The 23,236-nt window shown below is 52.7% G+C and overlaps 2 protein-coding genes across 2 annotated transcripts in view; both read left to right on the top strand.

The window, feature by feature from the left end:
- The first annotated feature begins 1,370 nt into the window (after positions 1–1,370).
- DDT (D-dopachrome tautomerase) lies at positions 1,371–4,072 on the top strand. The gene is made up of 3 exons (XM_059893764.1): positions 1,371–1,701; positions 2,026–2,201; positions 3,820–4,072. The coding sequence occupies exons 1-3, from the start codon at positions 1,594–1,596 to the stop codon at positions 3,890–3,892; spliced, it is 357 nt and encodes a 118-aa protein (XP_059749747.1). The 5' UTR covers positions 1,371–1,593; the 3' UTR covers positions 3,893–4,072.
- Positions 4,073–6,099: 2,027 nt separating this feature from the next.
- Positions 6,100–23,236, top strand: part of CABIN1 (calcineurin binding protein 1) — a 100,954-nt gene continuing 83,817 nt past the window's right edge. The window contains 9 exon segments of the mRNA XM_059895124.1: positions 6,100–6,195; positions 14,816–14,851; positions 14,853–14,897; positions 15,374–15,466; positions 16,515–16,628; positions 17,234–17,368; positions 18,140–18,320; positions 20,489–20,618; positions 21,894–22,043. Of these exon segments, the coding sequence (XP_059751107.1) occupies positions 6,115–6,195; positions 14,816–14,851; positions 14,853–14,897; positions 15,374–15,466; positions 16,515–16,628; positions 17,234–17,368; positions 18,140–18,320; positions 20,489–20,618; positions 21,894–22,043 (965 nt within the window). The 5' untranslated portion in view covers positions 6,100–6,114.

Below are 23,236 nucleotides of genomic sequence, written 5' to 3'. Positions count from 1 at the left end.
CCCACAGGTGGGGTGCAGGGCTGGTTCATGAACCTCCTTGCAGGGAGGGAAATTTCAGGTTAGTTCCTGGCCTTTCTGGTGCTGCTGAGGGGCTTTGCTCTCCCATGCCTACTCGTAACCCCGGCCACTGTCTTCTCCAAGCTACACCCTGGGTCCCAGACTTGTCACCTGTCCCTCAGGATGGTCACAATCTACCTGTCTTGTGTCCTAGACCCTCTGATATCTGAATCATCTAATAAACGAAGGAGACAGGGTCATGGACAGACAGAGCCTCAGCCTGCCTGCCTCCCATAGAGGCTCCTTTAATATGTGCACTTAAATAGAATTTTAGATGTGTAATTGAAATTGTTCATATACACCCATACAATTTCAATTATCTTTGTCATTTACAATTCAAACAACTTTACAACGCAGATGAGAGTACCATGTTTGGCAACCTCAACAGACTTACACGGTTTTTTTGTTTTAATTAATTAATTAATTAATTTGGCTGCATTGGGCCTTTCTTGCTGTGCGCAGGCTTTCTCTAGTTGTGAGTGGGGGCTACTCTTCGTTGTGGTGCGCAGGCCTCTCATTGCGGTGGCTTCTCTTGTTGCGGAGCATGGGCTGTAGGGGCACGGGCTTCAGTAGTTGTGGCTCATGGGCTCTAGAGCGCAGGCTCAGTAGTTGGGGGCACGGGCTTAGTTGCTCCGTGGCATGTGGGGGTCTTCCGGGACTAGGGCTCGAAACTGTGTCCCCTGCATTGGCAGGTGGATTCTAAACCACTGCACCACCAGGGAAGTCCGACTTCCACATTTTAAATAACAACTTTTGTTTCACCTATAAAAACATAGGGTCCCATAAACATTGCTGGTAATTATACTGGGACTTGGCGGCTCTCACCCCCCCGGTGGGCTGTCCTTCACCGTGAGGCAAGGTTGGCACAGGCACAAGAGGCCACAAAGGTAGATGTCTTTGGGGGCCAGGTAGGGATGCAGGGAGCCCGAGGGTCTCTGCCCAGCCCCACTCGAGCCCACACGTATCACCAGGTGTCCCGATCAAGAGAAGTGCTGATTCACACATGGAACGTGAAGTTGCCTGACTTGGAGGCAACCCATTTAAAAATAATTTTAAGCCTCCGTGACGATGTAACGTTTTTAGGGTGGAGCCTGGGGAAGGCTCCTACAGGTGTGTGTGTTTGGGGGGGGCGGTGTTCAGACCTCCATCTAAATATTGGCTAAGAAGGAGACGACCGCAGTAGCGCCGGAAAGCCGCAGGAGACCGGAGACCTCGGCCAGTGTGGCTGGAGCGGGGGTGGGGCCTGGCTGTGGGCGGGGCCTGGAGCGGCCAATGTCTCGTTGGGGGTGGGGTTACTCGGAGCCGGCCGGGCTACAGCACTTCCGGAAATCAGCGCCGTCGCACGCGGAGGCTGTCGGCCGAAGCCGGGGGTGTAGTCTAGGCAGCTAATCGGGGGGCGCTGTGTACCTGCCCAGCCAATGAGGAGCGGGTTTCCGCGGCGCCCCGCCCCTGCTCCCTACAGCCCTATCCTGGAGATCACCCACCTGGACTCCGTGCTTTCTCCCTGGCGGCTTTTCTTGCGCCTTCCCGCTAGAAATGCCGTTCGTTGAGCTGGACACGAACTTGCCCGCCGGCCGTGTGCCCGCGGGACTAGAGAAGCGGCTCTGCGCGGCCACTGCCGCCATCCTGGGCAAGCCTGAGGACGTGAGTATGGGCAGGGGAGCACGGAGAGGGAGGAGGTTGGCGGATGGGGTCGGGCTCTGTCCGCCCTCCGGCTTCCCCACCGCGACCCTGACTCTTCCGCGCCCGCCAAGTCTGACCTCCCGCTCTCCAAGACCCCGCGGCCCCAGCCGCCACGTCTGCTCCCTGTCGCCGTCCAGCCATGACCCCGACGTGACCTCCAAGGACCCCGGCCCGTGCCACCAGCCCTGATCCCGCGGGGCCCGGGCTCCCCCACTCCGCGCTCCCCGGTCCTCAGCACCATCCCGGCCTACACCGGCTTCAGGCGAAACTTTCGTGTCCCCGCAGCGCGTGAACGTGACGGTGCGGCCCGGCCTGGCCATGGCGGTTAACGGCTCGGCGGAGCCCGGCGCGCAACTGCTCGTCTCCTCCATCGGTGTGGTGGGCACGGCCGAGGAGAACCGCGGCCACAGTGCCCGCCTCTTCGAGTTTCTCACCAAGGAGCTGGACCTGGCCCAGGATCGGTGCGTAGGGGCAGGGAGAGGACCCTGTTGGGACTTCCGCGAGACGGGGCAGGGATCCGACTTGAGGCCCTTCCTAAGGTTGGGGAAAAAATTAATTCCCCACCCTTCGCTAGAAGGATGTGGTGCCGCAGGGCGCCTTGCGTCCCCCGGTGGTGGGCCCACCTTGAGAGTGGTAGTGGAATTGAGTGAATTCCTGGCTCTGTAGTGGTCCCTGTGACACCTGGGCAAGGTGTGGCCTCCAGGACCTCAGTGTTTCCATCTGTGAAGTGGGAAGGCTCCCCTTTAACCACTCCCTGGGGGTACTGCATGGGATGGCACTATACTGCACCTGCCTTGACACTTGGTAGGGCAGGATGTTGTTACCCTGACAAAACCAAGGCCATTTATCATCTGCCTTCAGGCTTCCCCACATCTTAGGGAAACAGGTGTAATTTTCTAGAGCTTCTCCAAGCTGGTCGAGGAATTCTGGGTATGTCCTGAGGCTGTGACCTTTGGGCCTATGGCCCAGTTAGGTCCCAGGTAAGGTTCCTGGGAGGGCCACAGAGTAGTGGAAAGAGCATTGGCCTGAATGTCTGGAGACCTGGGTTCTGGGTCCCATGCAGCTGGAGGATCCACACAAACCTGGAAGTGAACCATCTCTGGTTTGTAGCCTTCTCTTCTGTGAATAGAGAGGCATGGATTAAACAATTCCCAAGAACACCTACAGCTCCCAAACCTGGTATTCTGTGGCAAGGTTAAAGTTTCTTCCTGGGTGAAAAATATTCCTGAGCCAATTCCATGCCTACGAGGAACTAAGTATATGAGAAGCTTGAAAGAACCTTCCAGAATGGAGCCTTCATTGGCCCAGAAAGGCTGGTGAAGAATGGTTACTTCTGGGGGGTGCTCAGACCTGATCCTCAAGCTGGGGAGTGATAATAATTCTAACAACATAAGTAATGTGTAATTTACTATGTGCCAGATACTCCATAGGTAACTCACATGCCTGATCCCATTTGATCCTTAGAAGTTTTGTCCCCCTCTCCACACCCCTCATGTGGACATGCCATCCCCATGAGGTAGATACATCCATTTTGCCTATTTACAGATGGGAAAACTGAGGTTGTCACATATACCTCCTTGGTCCCAGGCTATCCCAGTTATCCTGTTTCTTCACAAGGAACTTCCTGTCACTTCTGTGAGAGGGGCACACTCACTCACTCCACAGACATTTACAGGGGTGGTGGGGGGAGTCACCCTGTGCCTGGCCTTCTTGAGCCAGGCTTTGCGAAAACAGGCAGCTTGGGCACTGCAGATGCCCCCATGGGGCCTGCAGTTTGGAAGACAGGGCTCCCCTGTGAACACGCAGACAGAGGATATAGTGACCACAGAGGCCGCCATGTTGAGAGTCTGTTCTTGGTGGGTGATGATGATGTGCAGTCACCATTCCAACCTTGACATGCCCACTGCCCTGTCGGGGGTTGGGCAGAGAGCATTAATGGGTTGAGACAGGCTTGCAAAATGGCTGGTGGGCTAAGGCAGGCTGGCCTGGGAGCCCATGGTGGGAGTACCTGGCTAGGGGTCTTGGAATGTGAGGCATTAGCCAAGGAGCTGATGACATCTTTTTCTCTGTCTCCTGAAGGATAATTATCCGCTTTCTCCCCTTGGAGGCCTGGCAGATCGGCAAGAAGGGGACAGTCATGACCTTTTTATGATTGGCATGGAGGGCGTCCAGGGCATCTGTGAGCTGGCAGCCCCTTCCAGAGAGGCCTCCTGGCAAAGTGAGGGCCTGGTGGATACCAGCTTCTGGCACCCCCACGTGCAGACAGGCCTGTGACCTCACGGTCCTCTTCCCCATCCTTATGACAAATAAATGAAGAGCTTTGTCTCTCAAACATGACTTCTCTACTTCCCTTTACCCTCCCCCGGCATTCTGGGCCACCCTGGGCAGCAGGGTTGGTTTATGAGGTGGGGACCTTAGGGAACCTGGGAGGTGGGATGTTCCTGTCTTCAGGGCCTCTGTTTCATGTCTTGTATCTCGGCTGCCCAAATCAGAGGGTGGAGGGCTCAGCCTGGAGGCCCTGCTCCCGATGCCCATGTTCAGGCTGGTGGGGAGGAGCTGGCAGCTGGTCCAGCCTGGGCCTTCCTGCAGACTCTGCTGACCAGATGTTCCTGTCCTCAGCCTGGGCTTCAGGGACCTTCCCTGGACATTGCCAAACTTCACCTTCTCCAATGAGTCTTGATGAGAATTCATTGTAGCTGCGCGCCTTGTAAAAATCCATGTCCCAGAATGGCAAACCCAGAAATGCAACATCTGCTTCTAGAAATGGAATGAATGGGATCCCGCCCCCCCCCCCCCCCCAATCTAAAGAACATACCATGCTTTTGCATTTCAGAGGATATACAGGTGGGGTGGGGGTAGCCCAAAGGAAGTCGCCTTTTCAGTTTCCTTCCAGATGCAGAGTTTACATCTCTGGGCACTATGTTTCTCTGCACAATTAAAGCTTTGATCATCCTTGTGCACCAATGAAATACCAAATTGAGATTTTCAGTCTATGCAGTCCACCTGGTTAATAAGTTAGTTTCCAAAAGAATGTGCCTGTGCCTGCTGTGTTTACCTGACCACCGCTGAGGACTTGTTAAAAGCTATAGCTTGGAGTTCCTTTCCCTGGCTCGCTGTCCCAGCTGTTTCTGCTCTCATTCCTTCTGCCAACATGGATGTCTTGCTTCCCAAAGGGGCTCAGGGAATGTTTGTGGGTTGAATGCAAATGAATGGTTGAAGTGCCTAAGGAGGGATTCAGGCCTAACCCTTGCCAGGACCATAAGGTAAGAGCCTCCTATCTGGTCTCCCCAGCTTCAATCTCATCCCCACTACTGTGAGTGATATCATCTGTTTGCTGTGAGGACTGGCCCCTCCCCCCACGCGGGCATTACCTCTCCCCGTTGTGGCCCTGAGTTTTACCCCCTGATAACACCATGCTGCAATGAGGCTCCTGCATGGCCAGCAGTGTTTCTCAACTCAAAACCTTGCCACACAGCTAGCTCCCTGCTGCTTGCACCACCCTTCCCATCTTTTTTCAACTTTCACTCCAGAGCATCTTTCAAGATACAACTCTGGTGGGAGCTGCATACAAGGTTGCAAGTCATCCACGAAAGTTTGAAACCATCTGTTTATGCTGTTTAACCCAACCCTGCCCCTTATACTGCTCTCAAAAATCAAGGTTGGCGACAATTTTTTTATCTACTAGCATATCATTAAAGCTTTACTGTACTGAACCGTCTATGAGTTCTTCACCATGGTTTTACTGTCTATAAATAAAGTCAAAGAAAAAGCCATAACATTCGTTCTTTAAGTCATTCTTGCTGGACTCAAGCCGCTATGAATGTCAACCAGTGTGAAGCCCTTCCCTAAAACGCTTAGCTCCCTGTGTCCCAGGCCCTGGTCAGAAACCCGTCAACGCTGGGCCCTCCTTCCGGCTCTGTTCTGTCACTTCCTCCCCGGTCCGTTCATCCCCCGCTCCCCCTCCCCCTTTTTCTTTTGCTTCAGTAGTTGCTTGTATCTGTGACTTTTAGGTTTCAAATCCTTTTCGGAACGAGGTGAGGTCCAGGTAATGTGAGAATGCTCTTCCGGCCCCGGTCCCTCCAAGTGTCCCCAGGTTTCCACGGCCTTCAGAACAGCTGTCGCAGGTTGTAACAGTAGTGCGGCCGTCACTTGGCAGCTGCTGCGGGCCAGGCCCCGAGCTCGGCGCTTCCCGGGTACGACGAGCGGTGGGGAGGGAGCGGGCGGGATTTGGGTAGCAGCAGGCGCGGAACCCCCAGCCGCGCTCAGGCCGAAGTGCAGGATTACGCCGGCCGCCTGCAGGGTCCTCGCGCGCCAGCTCTGCGGGGCGGTGCGTGAGCGCTTGCCGACTGGCTGGTGGAGCCGGCTCCGGAGCCAATGGGAGCGCGCCTTGTTGTGAGGCGCGCAGCCGGCAGGCGCGGGGGTCGGGTGGACAGGCGGTTGCCGTGGAGACGCCTGGTGAGTTCGCTGGCAGCGGGTTTGGGGCGGCCCCGGGTGGGGGCGCGGCTCTGCCCTGCCGGGGGCGGGGGCTTGAGGGGCGGTGGGCGCGGGGTCCGGCCGGGCGGACGCTGGGGCTCCTCGTGGGGAAACCGAAGCCGGGACCCGGAGCGGCCCGACTGGGCCCCGCTGCCGCGCGGGCCTCTCGTCGGCTCCTGCTCGTCCCGGGGGGCTGAGAGGGGCTCCTCGTGGGGACAGGGGTCACAGTGGCCGCAGCGGGAGCCGCCGTCCGGTCTGCGGCTGCGGTGCCGGGCCCCGCGCTGACCACCGCCTCGTGTCCTTCTACTTCACCTTCACGGCGGCGCTGCGCGGTGAGCGCCTCTCACGGGTGGAAACTGAGGCCGAGAGGACGTGCAGCCGCTTGTCCCGAGTCCCCGGCTCCCCCGTGGGCCATTGGCTCCAAACTGCAAGCCTTCACTGCCCCACCGCCCCGAGGAGGCGGACCCGGGCCGGATAGAGCTTCCTGTTGCTGGCAGCTGTCTGCACAAGGGGCTCTGGGGGCCCCTCCACCTCTGGGGGCCTGGGTTACTACAGGTCGTGCTGTGTATGCGGATTCCATGCGGCTGGGCTTCCTTCTGGGTGACTCATAACCGTTCTTAGGACTGGAGTATCCTCGGAGTGGTCTCGTTCAGGGGTCGGCAAACTTTGGTTGTAGATATAATGATTTTTATAGTAGTAGTATGTCTTGTGGCTAAAGTAAGTATGAGTATACTTACTATAGTATAAGTATTTGGGTGCTATACTTTACTCAGTACTGTGGTCGCAGCCAAAGACAGTATGTAAGAGAGTGGTGGTGTTTCAATGAAATTTTATTTAGGGACATTGAAATTTGAATTTTATGTAAGTTTTATGTAATTTTCACGTGTCACGAAGTTTTTCAACCATTTAAAAATGTAAAAATCATTCTTTGCTCTTGGGCTGTATGGAAACAGTAGGCTAGTGAGCTTGCAGACACCTGATATAGTCCAAAGACTCATGCAGTAGAGGAAACTGAGACCCAGAGGGGGTATCTTATGCCATGTCAGTCACACAGCCGGGTAGTGCCCCAACTGAGCTTATTAAGACCTAGGCTTCCCGACTCCCAGGCCAGAGCCTGCTAGGAAACATCACCACTTAGCACTGGATCAGGGTACGAGGTGCTCAAAGTGTGCTGTTGTTATGTGTTCTGAAGGACATGAAAACTATAAAGAGTTTGAAAACTTGTGAGGTTTAACTCCTGAATGTGCTGTTCTGAGAAAATGCAACTGTTCTGCTGGGAGACTGAGAAATGAGTACCGGATACTTCCCTTCTCATCTTTATACAGTAGCTTTTTTTTTTTTTTAAACTCCTTTTTGTGGTTTCTAGGGTTTGTGGTGAATAATATGGCTATGGTCTTTATTCTCATATTGCTTACAGATGATAAATATATAATCTCAAATGGTTATTTCTTTGTAAAGTTTTTATTTTAAACTACTTTGTGTGTGTGTTTTTATTGAAGTATAGTTGATTTACAATGTTGTGTTAGTTTCAGGTGTACAGCAAAGTGATTTGGTTATACATACATATATATATTTTTTCAGATTCATTTACCTTATAGGTTATTACAAAATATTGAGTACAGTTCCCTGTGCTATACAGTAGGTCCCTGTTGGTCATCTATTTTATATATAGTAGTGTGTATCTGTTAATCCCAAACTCTCAATTTATCCCCCACCGCTTTGGTAACCATAAGTTTGTTTTCTATGTCTGTGGGTCTATTTCTTTGTGGTATATAAATTCATTTGTATCTTTTTTTTTTTTTTTAGATTACACATACAAGCAATATCATATGATATTTGTCTTTCTTTGTCTTACTTAGTATAATAACCTCTAGGTTCATCCGTGTTGCTGCAAATGGCATTATTTCATTCTTTTTTTAAAAAATATTTATTTAATTTATTTAGTTTCCTTATTTTTTTGTCTGCTTCTGGTCTTAGTTTTTTTTTTTTTTTTTTTTAATTTATTTATTTATTTTTGGCTGTGTTGGGTCTTCGTTTCTGTGCGAGGGCTTTCTCTAGTTGCGATGAGCGGGGGCCACTCTTCATTGCAGTGCGCGGGCCTCTCACTGTCGCGGCCTCTCCTGCTGCAGAGCACAGGCTCCAGACGCGCAGGCTCAGCAGTTGTGGCTCACGGGCCCAGTTTCTCCGCGGCATGTGGGGTCTTCCCAGACCAGGGCTCGAACCCGCGTCCCCTGCAATGGCAGGCAGACTCTCAACCACTGCGCCACCAGGGAAGCCCTGGTCTTAGTTTTGGTACGTGGGATCTTTTGTTACAGGGCGCGGACTCTTGGTTGCGGCGCGTGGGCTTCTCTCTAGTTGTGGTGCACGGGCTCCAGAGTGCGTGGGCTCTGTATTTGTAGACTTTTTTTTTTAACACTTTATTTTTATACATTTATTTATTTATTTATTTTTGGCTGCGTTGGGACTTTGTTGCTGCACGTGGGCTTTCTTTTTAGTTGCGGCGATCGGGGGGCTACTCTTTGTTGCGGTGGGTAGGCCTCTTGTTAAGGTGGCTTCTGTTGTCGCGGAGCACGGGCTCTAGGTGCGTGGGCTTCAGTAGTTGTGGCACATGGGCTCAGTAGCTGTGGCTCACAGGCTCCAGAGCGCAGGCTCAGTAGTTGTGGTGCACGGGCTTAGTTGCTCCATGGCATGTGGGATCTTCCTGGACCAGGGATCAAACCCGTGTCCCCTGCATTGGCAGGCGGATTCTTAACCACTGCGCCACTAGGGAAGCCTTGTAGACTTTCTAATGATGGCCATTCTGACTGTGTGAGGTGATGCCTCATGGTAGTTTTGATATACATTTCTTTAATAATTAACAATGTTGAGCATCTTTTCATGTGTCTTTTGGCTATCTGTATGTCTTCTTTGGAGGAATGTCTGTTTAGATCTTCAGCCCATTTTTTTATTGGGTTGTTTGTTTTTTTTGATATTGAGCTGTAGGAGCTGTTTTTGTATATTTTGGAGATTAATTCCTTGTCAGATGCACCATTTGCAAATATTTTCTTCCATTCTGTAGGTTGTCTTTTAAACTACTTTTAGATTTAGAGAAAAGTTGCAACAATAATACAGTGAGTTTCCATGTGTCTCTCATGCTGCTTTCCTAATGTTAACATCTTATGTAATCCTAGCACAATTATCAGGAACAGAAAGCTAGTATTGATACAATATTATTAACTCAACTACAGACTTGGTTGGAATTTTACCAGTTTTTCCAGTGGTATTTTCATCCCAGGATTGTATCCAAGATCCCGTATTGCATTTAGTCATTTCTCCATAGTCTCCACCTTAGTCCTTAACAGTTTTTTAGTCTTTTCTTAACTTCTTGACCTTGCTACTTTTTAAAAGTACTGATCAGTTATTTTGTCTAATATCCCTCAGCTTAGGCTTGTCTGATGTTTTCTCATGATTGGAGTGAAGTTATGCATTTTAGGCCAGAATAACACAAACATGGTGTCCTCAGTGCATCGTATCAAGGAGTTCAGGAGGTAGACATGTTTCATTACTGGTGATGTTTACTTTGATTGCTTGGTTTAGTTGGTGTCTGCCAGGTTTCAACACTGTAAAGTTACAGTTTTTTCCCTTGTAGTTAGTAGGTATCTCTGGGAGAGATACTTTGAGAGGATGCAAATTCTGGTTCTGGCAAATCTATACCCACTGACCTTAGCATCCATCTGTGGATCTTTGTGGCCTTTGCCTAAAGGTAATTATGTTTCTTTCCTTCTGCATTTATTCATTGAAATTCAGTTGAAGGAAGAGCTATTCCTTCTCTCATTTATTTATTTATTTGATTATTTATTTATATCAGTATGGACCCAAGGATATTCGTTTTATTCTGTGAGTTAAAATCTAATCTTACCATTATTTTGTTGCTCACTGTTTGGCTTTGGCTATTTAGGGTCTCCTTCAGGTTAGCCGCTGTGTCCTATCAACAAACCCTCATCATTTTTTTGAGTACTTACTTACCTTCAGGCACCACAGGATGTTCCAGGCTCGTCTTGTATTTTCTCTGCCCCAACCCTGGAATTGAAGCTCCTTTTTGTCTTTAGCCTTGAGGTATCCAGTCAAGATACTGTTTTATACAGGTTTGTTCTTTTCTTCCTCATCCCCTTCAGTGTGGTTATGTTATTTGTGATACAACAGGTTCATTAGTAGTATTTATATTCCATTTTGGATCCCCCCTAGATCCTAGTTGATTTTGATTGTTTATTTTTGGAGTGTGACACGTGACCGTGGCTCTCAGAGTCAGAGCTGTGCACAAGGTATATGCAGAGAAGGGTCCTTCCCTCCGCATCCCCTCCACCCATTCCCGTTCTCCCCTGCACCCCTTCCCACTCACCTCCTGTAACTAACTGATCTCTCTGGTACCTGGATTGTCCTTTCATGTTTCTTTTGCACAAAGAATAGATGGTTGTGTATTTTCTTATATCCTCTTCTTTCTTATATGAAGGGTGGCATGCTATAAATATTTGTATTTGCTTTTTTTTACTTAACAATATGTCTTGAAAAATCACCCTGTATCTGTTCGTAGATATCCTATTCATTTTTTTAAAATTTATTTATTAAATTTATTTATTTTTGGCTGCTTTGGGTCTTCATTGCTGCACGCAGGCTCTCTGTAGTTGCGGCGAGCGGGGGCTATTCTTCTTTGCAGTGTGCGGGCTTCTCATTGTGGTGGCTTCTCTCATTGCAGGCTTCAGTAGTTGTGACATGAGGGCTCAGTAGTTGTGGCGCACGGGCTTAGTTGCTCTGCAGCATGTGGGATCTTCCCGGACCAGGACTCGAACCCGTGTTCTTAACCACTGTGCTACCAGGGAAGTCCCTCCTATTCATTTTTTAAAAAACAGTTTTATTGATATATAATTTATACACCATACAATGTACCCATTTAAAGTTTACAATTCATTGGTGTTTAGTATATTCACAGAGTTGTGCAGGTATCACCACAATCAATTTTAGAACATTTTTATCCCCCCAAAAGGAACCCTGTGTCTATTAACACTCACTTCCCATCACCTCCTCCCCCAGCCCTAGGCATTCACTAATGTACTTTCTGCGTATGTAGATATGTCTTTTCTGGACATTTCATAGAAATGGGATCATACGGTGTGTGGTCTGTTGCTGCTTCCTTCACTGAGCATCATGTTTTCATGGTTCATCTGTGTTGTCAGTACTCCATTCCTTTTTATGGCTGAATAATATTCCATTGTACAGATAGACCACATTTTATTTATCCATTCATCAGTTGATGGACATTTGGGTTGTTTCTACTTTTTGGTTATTATGAATAATACTGCTATGAACATTTTCTCACTAATTTTGCAGCTGTGTATTGCTTCATTGTGTGGTTGCATCATAGTTTATTTATTCATCCACTCTATTGTCTGTGGACATTTAGGTTGTTTCCAATATCTTGCAGTTGCAAACTGCTGCAGTGAATAACCCTGTGCGTATGTATTTTTATGTTGTTTGAAGTATGTCTTCAGGGTAGATTCCCAGAACTGCTGGGTTGAAAGGTAAGTGTAACAAGGTAACAAAGGTCATTTTGTTAGCTATTGTCAAATTCCTCTCCAGAGAGGTCTTACCAATTTGCATTCCCACCCAGCGATGCCTGAGAGTAGTGCCTGTTTGCCCACAACCTCACCACTAGGGTGTGCTTTCCTGCCTCACTTTTGGCCAATGTGGTAGAGGAGAAATGGAGTTTCAATGTTGTTTTAATTTGCATCTCTCTAATTATGAGTGAGTTCCAACATTTTTTCATATGTTTGAGAGCCAGTTGTATATCTTTTTGTGTGTGTGTGAATTGTTTGCTCATATCTTTTCCCCACTTTTCCATCAGGCTTTTGTTTTTCTATCCTTTGGGATTTTTTTTTTTTAAACTTTGGGAAAGTATACTTAACATGAAATGTACCACTTTAACTATATTAAAGTGTGCATTTCCATAGCATTAAGTGCATCCACGTGGTTGTGCAATCATCACCAGCATCCACCTCATCTTCGCAAACGGAAACTCTGCCCACTAAACAATACCTCCCCATCCTTCCCTCCCGCCAGCCTTGGCAACCACCATTCTACTTCCTGTCTTTATGAATTTGCCTATTTTAGGTACCCCATATAAATGGAATCATAGTTTTGTTACTGGCTTATTTCCCTTAACATAATGTCTTCAGGGTTAATCCATGTAGCATGTGTCAGAGGGTACTTCCTTTTTAAGGGTGAATCTTATTCACAAGGGTTCCAATTTCTCCACATCCTCGTCAGCACTTGTTAGTGCGTGTGTGTGTGTGTGTGTGTGTGTGTGTGTGTGTGTGTGCAGTCTAGCAGATAACTCAACATCCTGGTCTATTTAATACTGTCCAGCAGAAGAAAATAACTAATTTCAATTTTAAACAAACGAAACAAAAGGAAGCAAAATCTCTCCATAGCCCTTTCAACAAAGAATGGGAGCAGTTTGCTAGAGCTGCCAGGCATCAGTGTATGGCGAGGGAGGAGGGTGGGGGGTGCTGAGGGCATGAGGCGCGGGTCCCATACTGGTCTTCAGGCAACATATGCTGCCTTGGTGGGGAGCAGGGGCGGAGGGAGGGCCTTTCTTCCTTAGTCCAGAATCTGGCAGCTGAATCGGTTGCTGTGAAGCCTGATCTGTCCACAGTCAAAGGCATATGTGGAAATCCACTCCCAGAGAAGAGTGAGTCCTTGGGGAAGCTGGTTTGGCCTCTGAAATGTCGGCTGAAAGACACCACCCAGAGTTGACAGGGACTTCATTCTCTCCCTTTGCTCTTCACAGGGACACTGCCCCTTGGGATGTGTGTGTGTTTTCCCCAGGTACAGGGTTTTAGTGCTATAGTTTCTACTTTTATCGTCTTTTTTTTTTTCAGATTGTATGGTGGTCACAGTGCCCATCGTAGCATAGTTTATGGTCAAGCAGCAGTTTCCAGAGTTAATCAGCAGAATTCTTTTTTCTAAATGTGGAACCCAGGAGATAAAATAGCTATCAGCCTCGTGGGGTTTGAGTCTTCCTTGTCTGTGAAGAAGACTGTACTTTCTTTCTTCCTTGTAGGAACCCTTGGAGAACTCAGAGCCCATTGTGAAGGTCGTAGCTGTGAGCTCTGTTGGCAGTAGCGGTGGTCTTTTTATTTTATACATGTGGAGCACGTGTTCAGTCTCTGCCGAGGCTCATTTCCACTGCCTGCTGGGCCCTTCGGGGCCTTCTGCCAGCCTCTCAGGTGGGACTTTTCCTAGCTCCCTCCTCTGCCCTGATTGGCTTGTTTGGTGGTGCTGCCTCTTCCTCCCCGACCCGCGGGCCAGAACCCCTGCTGTTACCCGGCACCCCTGCTGCTCCCTCCAACCTCCCAGGGGCCCCGTTCTGTGAGTTTTCCTCCTGGAACGTGTCCCCCCCCTCTGTCCCCAGTGCCACTTCCCCAGCCAGGCTCCTGGCATCTCTTTGTTTAATAGCAGCACATAGTTCACAGACCATACAGCTCGCCTACATAGGGTATACAATTCAGTGAGTGTAAGTGTATCCACAGAGTTGTGCAACCATCACCACCATCAATTTCAGAACATTTTCATCACCCCAGAAAGAAGCCCTGTACGTGGTAGCAGTCACTCCCCATGTGTCCCTCTCCCCTAGCCTACTCTACTTTCTGGTTCTATAGATTTGCCTATTCTAGACATTTTGTATAAATGGAATCAGACAATATGTGGCCTTCGTGAATGGCTTCCTTCATTTAGCGTGTTTTCAAGGTTCATCCATGTTGTAGCAAGTACCAGTACTTTAATTTGTTTTATCACTGAATAATAATCCATTGTATGGACATACCACATTTTCTTTATCCATTTGTCAGCTGACAGACATTTGGGTTGTTTCCACCTTTAATCTGTCATGAGTAATGCTGCTGTGAACATTCATGAACAAGTTTTGGTGTGGACATGTTTTCATTTCTCTTGGGGGTGGAATTTCTGTGTTTGACATTCTGAGCAATTGCCAGACGGGTTTCACCATTTTTCGTTCCCATCTGCAGTGGATGAGGTTCTGATTTCTCCACGTCCTCACCAATCCTGTCATTTTTTTAGCAGATTTCACACTGGTCTGCCTACCTCTAATTTTTTTCCTTTTATATTTCCCTCCCACCCTCCAGACCCCCTGCCTCTGCCTCCCCGCCCTCCACCCCACTGCTGTCCCTTCCTGGGGCTTAACACAGGGCTTCCTCCTTCACCTTCCTCCATCCCTTCGAATGACTTGTTCTCCACCTGTTGCCTGTGTTTCTCTTTATTTCATTCAACTTTTGAAAAAATAATTGTTTATCGATCTGTTACCTCTGCTGAGCAGTGAGCCCTGGGGGCAGATGTCGGTCTCACTCCCCTCTGTCCCTGGCCCCTGGTCGGGCAAAGGCGGGCACTCCGTCCCAAGGACCAGGAGCTCCCCGGGTGACAGACTGAAGAGCCATCCCGAGGCCCACTAGCCTGTGTGCCCAGAGCCGGGAGGCCTGTGGGTTTGGACACAGGTTCCTGGTGACCTGGTGCTTCCCGGGCCCTCCCTCAGCCTGTTCTGCTTCCTCCATAGGAGCCACGTGGGCTGGCACTGCCCTGCTGGTGCTGGGCATTGCTGGGCGACGCTGGGCGGTGTGCCGAAGCCTCTGACTATGGTATGTGCTGATGCTCACCTGCTCTGCGGTGCTCCGGGGCGAGGGGCGTGTTCTTGGCTGGGCCCTGAAGGCTGTCCGAATGGGGCAGCCTTCCTCCCCGGAGGGCTCTTGGCACCCTCGAGGGTGTGGGTGCCCGCTCTCCTGTTGGGTGGTTTGCAGGGCCGCATCACCATGGCTAGAGAGGCACACAGTTATCCCATGTCATTGGAATCTGTTTTTCCAATGCCTGGGTCTTCTGCTGTGTTGGGCCACTGCTGGGGTGTCCCCAGCCTGTTCCTTTTGTAGTGGACATGCTCCCTGAACAGGTTGGTGTGGTTCCCTCAGAATGTACCAGTCCTCCTTTTCCTCCGCATCTGGGGAAGCCATAGCTGTTTGAGGCCGAGTGTGTTACAGAGTGTTGTGCGCGTTGTGGGGTATTGAAGAGACGAGACACGTCTCATCTAAAAGCAACTCTTCCGTCAAACCGCTGCTTCTAGATTCGAATCGCAGCCTTAAATGCCAGCTCCACGGTTGAGGATGATCATGAAGGAAGCTTTAAAAGTCACAAGACCCAGACAAAGGAGGCGCAGGTATGTGGTCCATGGGCTTCTCTGCAGCTGGACCTTGATCCTCATTTCTGTGGGTGGCACCATGTTTCAGATGCATCCCGATATCTCCTGAATGGGATTTTAGAGGAAAACCCTGTTTACAGAGATGGCCGGCTCTCCATCTCCTGTTTGACCTGCTTCACTTAGAGAGGGTCACGCTGAGGATGGTCACACTGTTTATTCTGAGTGTGCGTGGGCCCTTCTGCAGCCGGGGCTGGCTCTTCACTCAGCCGGTTGTCTGTGTGGGCCTCAGGAGCTGGCACACCCAGGGGACGGCAGCACATCACTTTCCAGGGGGAGGCCCCGGAGGGTGCTGCCTAGCCCAGGTCTCACTGGTGGTCTGTGGGGAGCACGGATTCTCTGTCTTTCCTCTCTGCCACGAGGTCCGGCACCACTTCCATTCCAGCCTGCCTGCCTTCCTCTCGGCCGTCTCTCCCCCCACGTCCTACGCGAATATAACAAAGGTTTGCTCCAGTCTTTGTTTTCCCTGGAATAAGCATACACCTCCCCCTTCTCGGGAGAAGCCAGGACAGTGTGGAGCCCTCGCAGATGCTGCTAGTCAGTGGTCCCCGGCCCTCAGGGGTGTCAGTGGGGCTCAGCCTGCCCGGTGCCCCCTCTGCCCCTCCCAGCGGCGAGCAGGCTGAGGCAGAGCGGCACATAGAAAGCAGTGGAAGCTTTCCCTTCTCTCTCGGAGTCCCTGGGTTATTCCAGCTGGTGGGGCCACTCTCCCAGAAAGAGTCAGCGGGGTTCACAGAACCTTGGCATTGCTCTGCTCTGTGCCCTCAGCCTGCCTTCTGCTGTTGCTTAGACTCAGGTGAGCCCGTGCTGCTCGTGTCTCCTTGGGGGGCTGCTGAGGGACTCTTCTCCCAGTGATGAGCTCCTGCGAGCTTGGAGCATTAGGACTGTTTCCACCACAGAGCGTGCAGCTGACGAGTAACATGGCCTTGACGGCAGCCCCCTCTCACACATTGTCGGCTTAAAAAGACAAACCTTTGTGCTGTGTGAAAATGTCTTCTGTCTTGGTTTGCAGGAAGCAGAGGCTTTTGCCTTGTACCACAAGGCCCTGGATCTGCAGAAGCACGACCGGTTTGAGGAGTCCGCCAAGGCCTACCACGAGCTCCTGGAGGCGCGCCTGCTGCGAGAGGTGAGGCCCCAGAGGCCCTCTGCCCCCAGCTTCCCCGCCTGCTTGCTCTGAGGGTTGGGTGAGTCCAGAGAAGCATGCAGAACGGTTCTAGGTGCAGAGTAAGAGCTCCGTAAATGCCAGCTGCTCTTCCTACTTGGTCTTCACAGCCACTCTGCCAAGTGCGGGTGCATTGTCCCCAGTTCACAGTGTGGAGACGCAGGCTTAGCCAGGTGTTGGCTCAAAGCCATGCAGCTAGTAAAGCATCAGAGCTGGGAGTGGCATGCGGGAGCTGCTGGCTGGCTTACCGATGCTGTAAATGTCACCATCTAGGCTTGGGCCCTCAGGCGTGGCGGTAGTGCCAGGAGGGTTCCCTCTGTGTCTTTTGGTGCCCAGACGGCCCGCAAACTGCCTCTTGGTGGTCTGGCCTTTCTCCTCTGTGTGCTTGGAACTGGGGGGCCCTTAAAGGACATCGGGGGCCACGCTTTCATTTTCCAGTGGAGGGTGGCACCGGACTGGCCCGAGGGCCTGTGGCAGAAGCCAGCCCTGAAGCCAGGTGTCCTGCTGACTGCCGGCTGAGGCTTCAGGGCCTGGGTGTCACTTTGCTCCTCTGTTTGCTTTGTTCTCAGGCAGTTTCGTCTGGTGATGAGAAGGAGGGGTTGAAACACCCTGGGCTGATGCTGAAGTACTCCACGTTTAAGAACCTGGCCCAGCTGGCCGCCCAGAGGGAGGACCTGGAGACAGCCATGGAGTTCTACCTGGAGGTGCTCCCCTCGGCCGGGTCTTCGGGAGTTCTTGGGGGAGGGGTGGGGTTGTGGTCTGGTTGGTTGAAGAGTGTGTGGTGCTGTGTCAGCTGTAGTGCCCAAGGCCCCAGGCATTGGGTGACAGTAGCAAGTTCAGAGAGGGGTGCATGTGTGTTCTTCCTCTGCCACGCAGGACACACATGACCATGGGTGATTGCTTCATTTCTCTGCGTCTCCAGGTCTACACCATAGAGTTAGAGTGATATAAAGAGGGTGCTGAACACAGAGCCTGACCCCTGGCACCCAGTACCTACTCAGACTCGTACTGCCTTTATTTCTGTCAGGCCGGCTTACCTGTGTGGGCACCTCTGAGGCGCCAGCACCATGCACATGCTCACCCTCACACCCTCTGGCAAGGAGGGCGTCTTTATCCTCATTTTAGGGATGAGGATACTGAAGCTGGCAGTCACACTGCTGGGCAGTGTGGGAGTATGGATATGAACCCACGTCTGTCTCCCACCCATGCTGTTTCTAGAATCCCAGAAGGCTTCTGTATTTTCTTTTAATTCTACTTCTTGCACTTCTTTTACATATCAAATATGTATGGAATACAGGTGTTCAGAGTGACAGAATGTATTAAGAACATGTTCTGGGTTAGATTAATTGGTCCACGTGACTTCCCTGTCATTCTTTGGGCAGTCTGGGTGGCTGGGCTGGTGCTGTGCCCTCCTGCCACCATGGATGCCCGCTCTGGGGAGCTGACTGAGTGTGCCTCTGCTGTGCTGCTACCAGGCGGTCATGCTGGACTCCACGGACGTCAACCTCTGGTATAAAATCGGACACGTGGCCCTGAGGCTCATCCGGGTCCCCCTGGCTCGCCATGCTTTTGAGGAAGGGCTGCGGTGCAATCCTGACCACTGGCCCTGCTTGGACAACCTCATCACTGTCCTGTACACCCTCAGCGATTACACCAGTGAGTGGGGCGTCGCTGCTTTCTGCCACGTGCTCGTGCATTGGGACCGAGGAGAGCGGGAGGCCTGGATGAGCTTGGAGCCAGAGTTAACACCGAAGGGCTTTCTGCCCCACCTTCAGGGGAAATGGAGATGCCTTTGCTTCCCTGCTTTACTCTGCTTGTCTTTCTTTCTCGGTTGAGACTTACCCCATGCACTGTAGTAGGAAGCATGTCCTCTGAGCGGTTTTCCCTTCAGTCTCTCATTTCGTCTCTGCGGTGTCCCGTCCTGTGCCTGTTCTTATAAGTTGCTGACAGATGGCCTAGCAGCTGCAGCCTGACTCCCGGTGCCGGGAGCTCACTCCCCCCTTTTAGCAGCTGGTCCTTCCACAGAGCAGCAGGGCTGCTGGAAAGATCTGTGCCAGACGGAGCCCTGTCTGCCTTCCAGTTGCTTCACTCTCTGACCCCGCCTGGCCCTCTGCTCGGCCCCTCACGGGCTGTCCCGAGGCGGGCGCTGTTGGGGTTCTGGGCCTCTTGGGCCAGCTCCTCCAGGCAGCTCTGTGGGAGGGCCCCAGGCAGGGCCGGGCGCAGGGCATCTGGCCTCGGGCACAGGCGGTCCTGGCGCGGCCTGCTCATTCTTTTCAGGACAGACCTGCTGCCAGCACTTGTCCTCACGTTGAAGGTTACAGCTGGAAGGCTGACTCTTCGAGGCTTTTCCTTCTCTTTCTAAGGGCACATCGAGCAGGTGGAGCAGGATAGGGTAGCGGAGGCTGGGAAGCTGGGCCCTGCCCGCCACCCACGGGACTCCGTCGGTAGCTCTGTATAGTCAGGTGAACCGCGTGCAGCACAGGGCTGGCAGCGGGGTCGGCGTGCCCCAGGGGCAGGCTGCTGTGGCCCCTTCCCAGTTGTCCCTGCCTGAGGTGACCCTGACTTCTCCCTGTGTCCCCAGAGCCAGCTCAGCCCTCTGTCGCTTCCTCCAGGTGGGCCCGGGCGGGGGCAGGTGCCTTCTCCCTGCCCCTTTGCTGTGGGGCCTCTGCCGTCTGCCGTCCTCTGCACCCTCTGACCATCGCATGCTTGCATGTGGGGTCATTTCTGGACTTGGGCCCTTGTGTCCCTCCACGCAAATGTTCTCGGGCGTGTCCTTCCGTGGATGTCCGCGCCCGTGGTGTGGATCGCCTGTTTTGACTCCAGTGCTTTCATCTTCAGTGACTGTGGGTCTCTCCCTGGGCTCTTCCTGGAGCTTGGGCGCCCCCTGGAGGCCCCAGCCTCAGCGTCCCGCCTTCTCTCCGGCACCAGGCTCAGTTCTCTCTCCTGGAGAAGCTGCACTTGATAAGCTGAAGTCTTGGCGGGAAGATGGGTTTGGAGGACAGAGCGGTTTATGTGTCTATGAGAGCCGCAGAACCACATCGAAGCCCCAGAGTATGAGCAGCCGGTACATGGGCGCTCGAGAGGAGTAGGCAGGCCTCCCTCTGCTGCGGGTGCGGTCAGCTCTGCTGCTGCTGACCAGCCCATCCAGAGGATTGGTGCCCCCCTGGTTTTCTCTCTGCTCCCACCACCTTCCCAGAGGAAACCATGTCCTCCTCCTCCTTCCGGTTAGGCGGGAACCTCTGGGCCCCCTGTCCCTAGTTCAGTGGGCGGCTGGCGGGGCAGCCCAGACCCCCTCCTGCTTGTGGCGTGGGCACCGCTCTCCCGCTGCCCTTCTCCCTGACTTCCGCGTGGCATCTCTGCTTCTGCTCTAGCTTTCCTTCCTCCTCCCCTGCTCCATCCTTCTCTGGTTATTCCTGATGGGAGTGCCTTGCACCCACACTCAAACTCTGGAGCTGGGCGGGGCATGGGGCTGTCTGGTGCCCAGGCAGAGAGGAGCTGGCGGCCGTACTCCAGTTTGCCGACAGCTGGTTCCCGAAGGGTTTCCTCGAGGTGGGCTTGCTGGGCTGAGGGTCTGTGTTTGATGCCCATGTTTCCCCAGAAAGGTTGTTCAGCCGTCCTCCCTGGCAGTGTGGGCCTTTGCCCCTCGATCTTGGTATTATTATTTTCAAAAATCGTTCCCGATTGGGTCGATTAAAATGGTGTCTTGTCGCCATTTACCTGGTGTTTCTTGGACTCCAGAGCAGGGACTACTTCCCTGGCGTCACTGGCAAGGCCAGAGAGTCAGAGTGCAGCTTGGAGGTCACGCCTGTTTCTTTCCTGGCCAGCTTGTCTGTACTTCATTTGCAAAGCTTTGGAGAAGGACTGCCGCTACAGCAAGGGGCTGGTTCTCAAGGAGAAGATCTTCGAGGAGCAACCGTGTCTCCGCCAGGACTCCCTCCGGATGTTCCTGAAATGGTGAGTCTGCAGCCCGCCACCTCCTCCCCCAGCGGCTGGGGGCTGTTGAGGCCCCTCGCTTGGCAAACGGCTCTGATCTGCTTGGTTTATTGTTTCCCTACGCACCTCATACGGGCGGTGCCTCTGCCTGTCCGCCGCCCTCCTTCCCTGCTGCCCTCCTTCCCCGCTGCCCTGCGGCTCTCCTCTGGGTGCTCACGGCAGCCTTGTTCACCTCGCTCCTCGCTGCCCACCCTACTCCTTTCCGAGGCTGTGCTTCCTGTGTTGCCCGGCCTGCCTCTAATCGGGCCACCGTGCCTGCCTCCGGGATGAGGCTCATGCTCGGCAGCGTCGCCCAGGAGGCCCTTTGCAGTCTGACTCCCCCAGTTCTCCTCATGTTTCCCCCTCCCCCAAGGGGAGAGCTGTCCCAGGGCCCTGCTGTGTCCTGTCTGGTCCTGCACCCTGGTTCCCACAGTGCCCTCACCTGGAATCCCCACCTCTCCCTATTGTGTCTTCATGCCCCTTCATATTCCAAGCCCCACATCCCCTCTTGGCAGCTTTCCAAGTTCGGGCTGCCTCCCTGCCCATCCTCCAGTGGAACCAACTCCTGTGCCCTCTGGTATTTCCTTGGCCCTGGGAGCTCACCGGTTGGGAGTTAGTGGTTATATTGGTGTTTATCCCTCGTAAGACTGTGCCTCTTATTCACATCTGTCCTGAGGGAGCTGACCTTCTTTGGAGAGGTGGTTGATGAGCATGTAGGACAGATGATGAGTCCATAAGCGCGTGGCTCCACGGGGGAGCCCTGTGGGGAGGAGGGCACGGGGCAGTGGGGGCAGGTCTCGCCGGGCCACCACAGGCAGAGGGGTGCCTGTGGGAGGCGTCTGGTGCCTCAAACTCCCACCCTTTCGGTTGATTTCCATAGGCTTTGGTGAGCTTGGCTGGTCTGATGACCTTTTTTGGGATGGGTAGGATGGGAGAGTCAAATCCTCAAAAGGTTTTCAGCAAATAATTGAGAGCAGCATTTAATTTTTCTGTGGCTTTTCTGCCATCACTATGATCCTGTTAATACAGATGAAGGTGATGAATTGTAAGCGGATCAAAGGGCATTAATCATTTCTAGTGTAACGTGGGTATTAAGAATGCTAATTACTGCCCTTTCCAGCCCAGACTCAAGTGGTTATTTTATTTGTAGGAAGAATTAATGCAGATTAAAGGATATTAACTGCATCCCTCTGTGTAAGATTTCCATCTTGGCTCTACTGTGACACGGTCACTCCTCTCTGTCTCATGCACTCTCAGTGACATGTCCATCCACGAGGTGTCGGTGAGCGCGGCCGAGTCGCAGGCCATCATGGATGAGGCCCTGGGACTTCGGAGGAGGCGGCAGGCGCTGACTGTGCACGAGAAGGAGCCGGACCTGAAGCTGGTGCAGCCCATCCCCTTCCTCACGTAGGTCGTCTGGGTCTGGGCTGCCGAGTGGCCACTGGGCCCTGCTTGGGAGGGGGCTCAGCCCGCCTGGGCTGCTGCCGTGGCAGGAGCTGGGCGCACGTGGGCGGGTGGCTGCAGGAAGCAGGCCGGGCCTCCCCTGGTCGAAGTCTCTCTCTGTTGCTGTCCTTGACCCACCATCTGCCATGTTCCTGTAAGCCCCTCTCATCTGCCCACCCTAAGGGGAGAAGAAAACCAGCATTAGCCAAGCCCTGGACGGGGGACACCAGGACTCAGAGAGGCTAATGGTGAGGGAAGAGCTGATACCAGGTCCTGGCTTCCCGATCTCTAGTCCATGCTCCCCTGCTAGGGCCGCTCGGCACCCTGGAAGGTGGGCCTCAGCGTAGCCCCAGGAAGGGTGGTCCCTGGAGTTGGGGTCATTTAGCCCTTCGGTGAGGTCTGTTCCTAACATCCTGACATTGACTCTCGTGCCTATAAGTTGAGAGTGTCTCATATGTGGAGGCAAGTCACGTGGTGGCCCACAGCTCCCCACCAGATGGGACAGACCTGGGTCCAGACCTGGTGCCCTCGCCGGGTCATTATGTGCCACTCCCTGGAAAAGAGGGAGCAGCATCCCTCTCTTGTAGGGTCATCATGATAATTGAATCGAGTGCTCAGGGGTCGTGCAGAGCCAGCACGCAGGAGGGGCTGGCTCCGACCCACGTTACTGCTCCTACTTGTTCGTTCCCGCACGTTTGAGTTTCCCAGGAAACTGGAGGCAGTCCCAGGGGTACTTAGTCACCAGAAGGAGGGGCACGTGTGCAAAGCTGACAGGCCCCTCGAGGAGAGAAGCACAGCACCGAGAGCTCATAATGGGGTCCGCACTGCTCCGGGGGTTGGGGAAGGCTTAGGGCCAGAGCTGGAGTCCATTGGAGGAGTGGGCATGGATCAGGCAAAGGGGCTGGGGGGTGTGAGTGGGGTGTTGTTTCCGGGCAGGGGGAAGCCTGTGTAAAGGCCCTGTGGTATGTGGGGGGTGGTTTTGTTTGCAGAACTGAAAGCAAGCTATCGAGGGGAGAGTGCAGGGGGCGGGTGGGGGAGGGGGGGCCGGGTTGCAGTGGTGCGATGAGGCTGGGCGACACCGAGGGGACAGGCGGAGGCTTTGGTTTTTAGTCTGAGGGCTGGGAAGCTGTTCAAGGTTGGAAGGGTGAGTACATCAT

Source organism: Balaenoptera ricei, chromosome 14, assembly GCF_028023285.1.
Source record: "Balaenoptera ricei isolate mBalRic1 chromosome 14, mBalRic1.hap2, whole genome shotgun sequence".
NCBI lineage: Eukaryota > Metazoa > Chordata > Mammalia > Artiodactyla > Balaenopteridae > Balaenoptera > Balaenoptera ricei.
The sequence above is the reverse complement of the archived record's forward strand: the minus strand, read 5'-3'. Positions and strand labels throughout refer to the sequence as shown.

Bases quoted from the DNA above. Each gene is read 5' to 3' on its own strand.
- DDT (XM_059893764.1), top strand. From the start codon at position 1,594: ATGCCGTTCGTTGAGCTGGACACGAACTTGCCCGCCGGCCGTGTGCCC. The intron at 1,702-2,025 runs GTGAGTATGGGC...GTGTCCCCGCAG, and splicing joins TCCTGGGCAAGCCTGAGGAC to CGCGTGAACGTGACGGTGCG. The intron at 2,202-3,819 runs GTGCGTAGGGGC...TGTCTCCTGAAG, and splicing joins CTGGACCTGGCCCAGGATCG to GATAATTATCCGCTTTCTCC.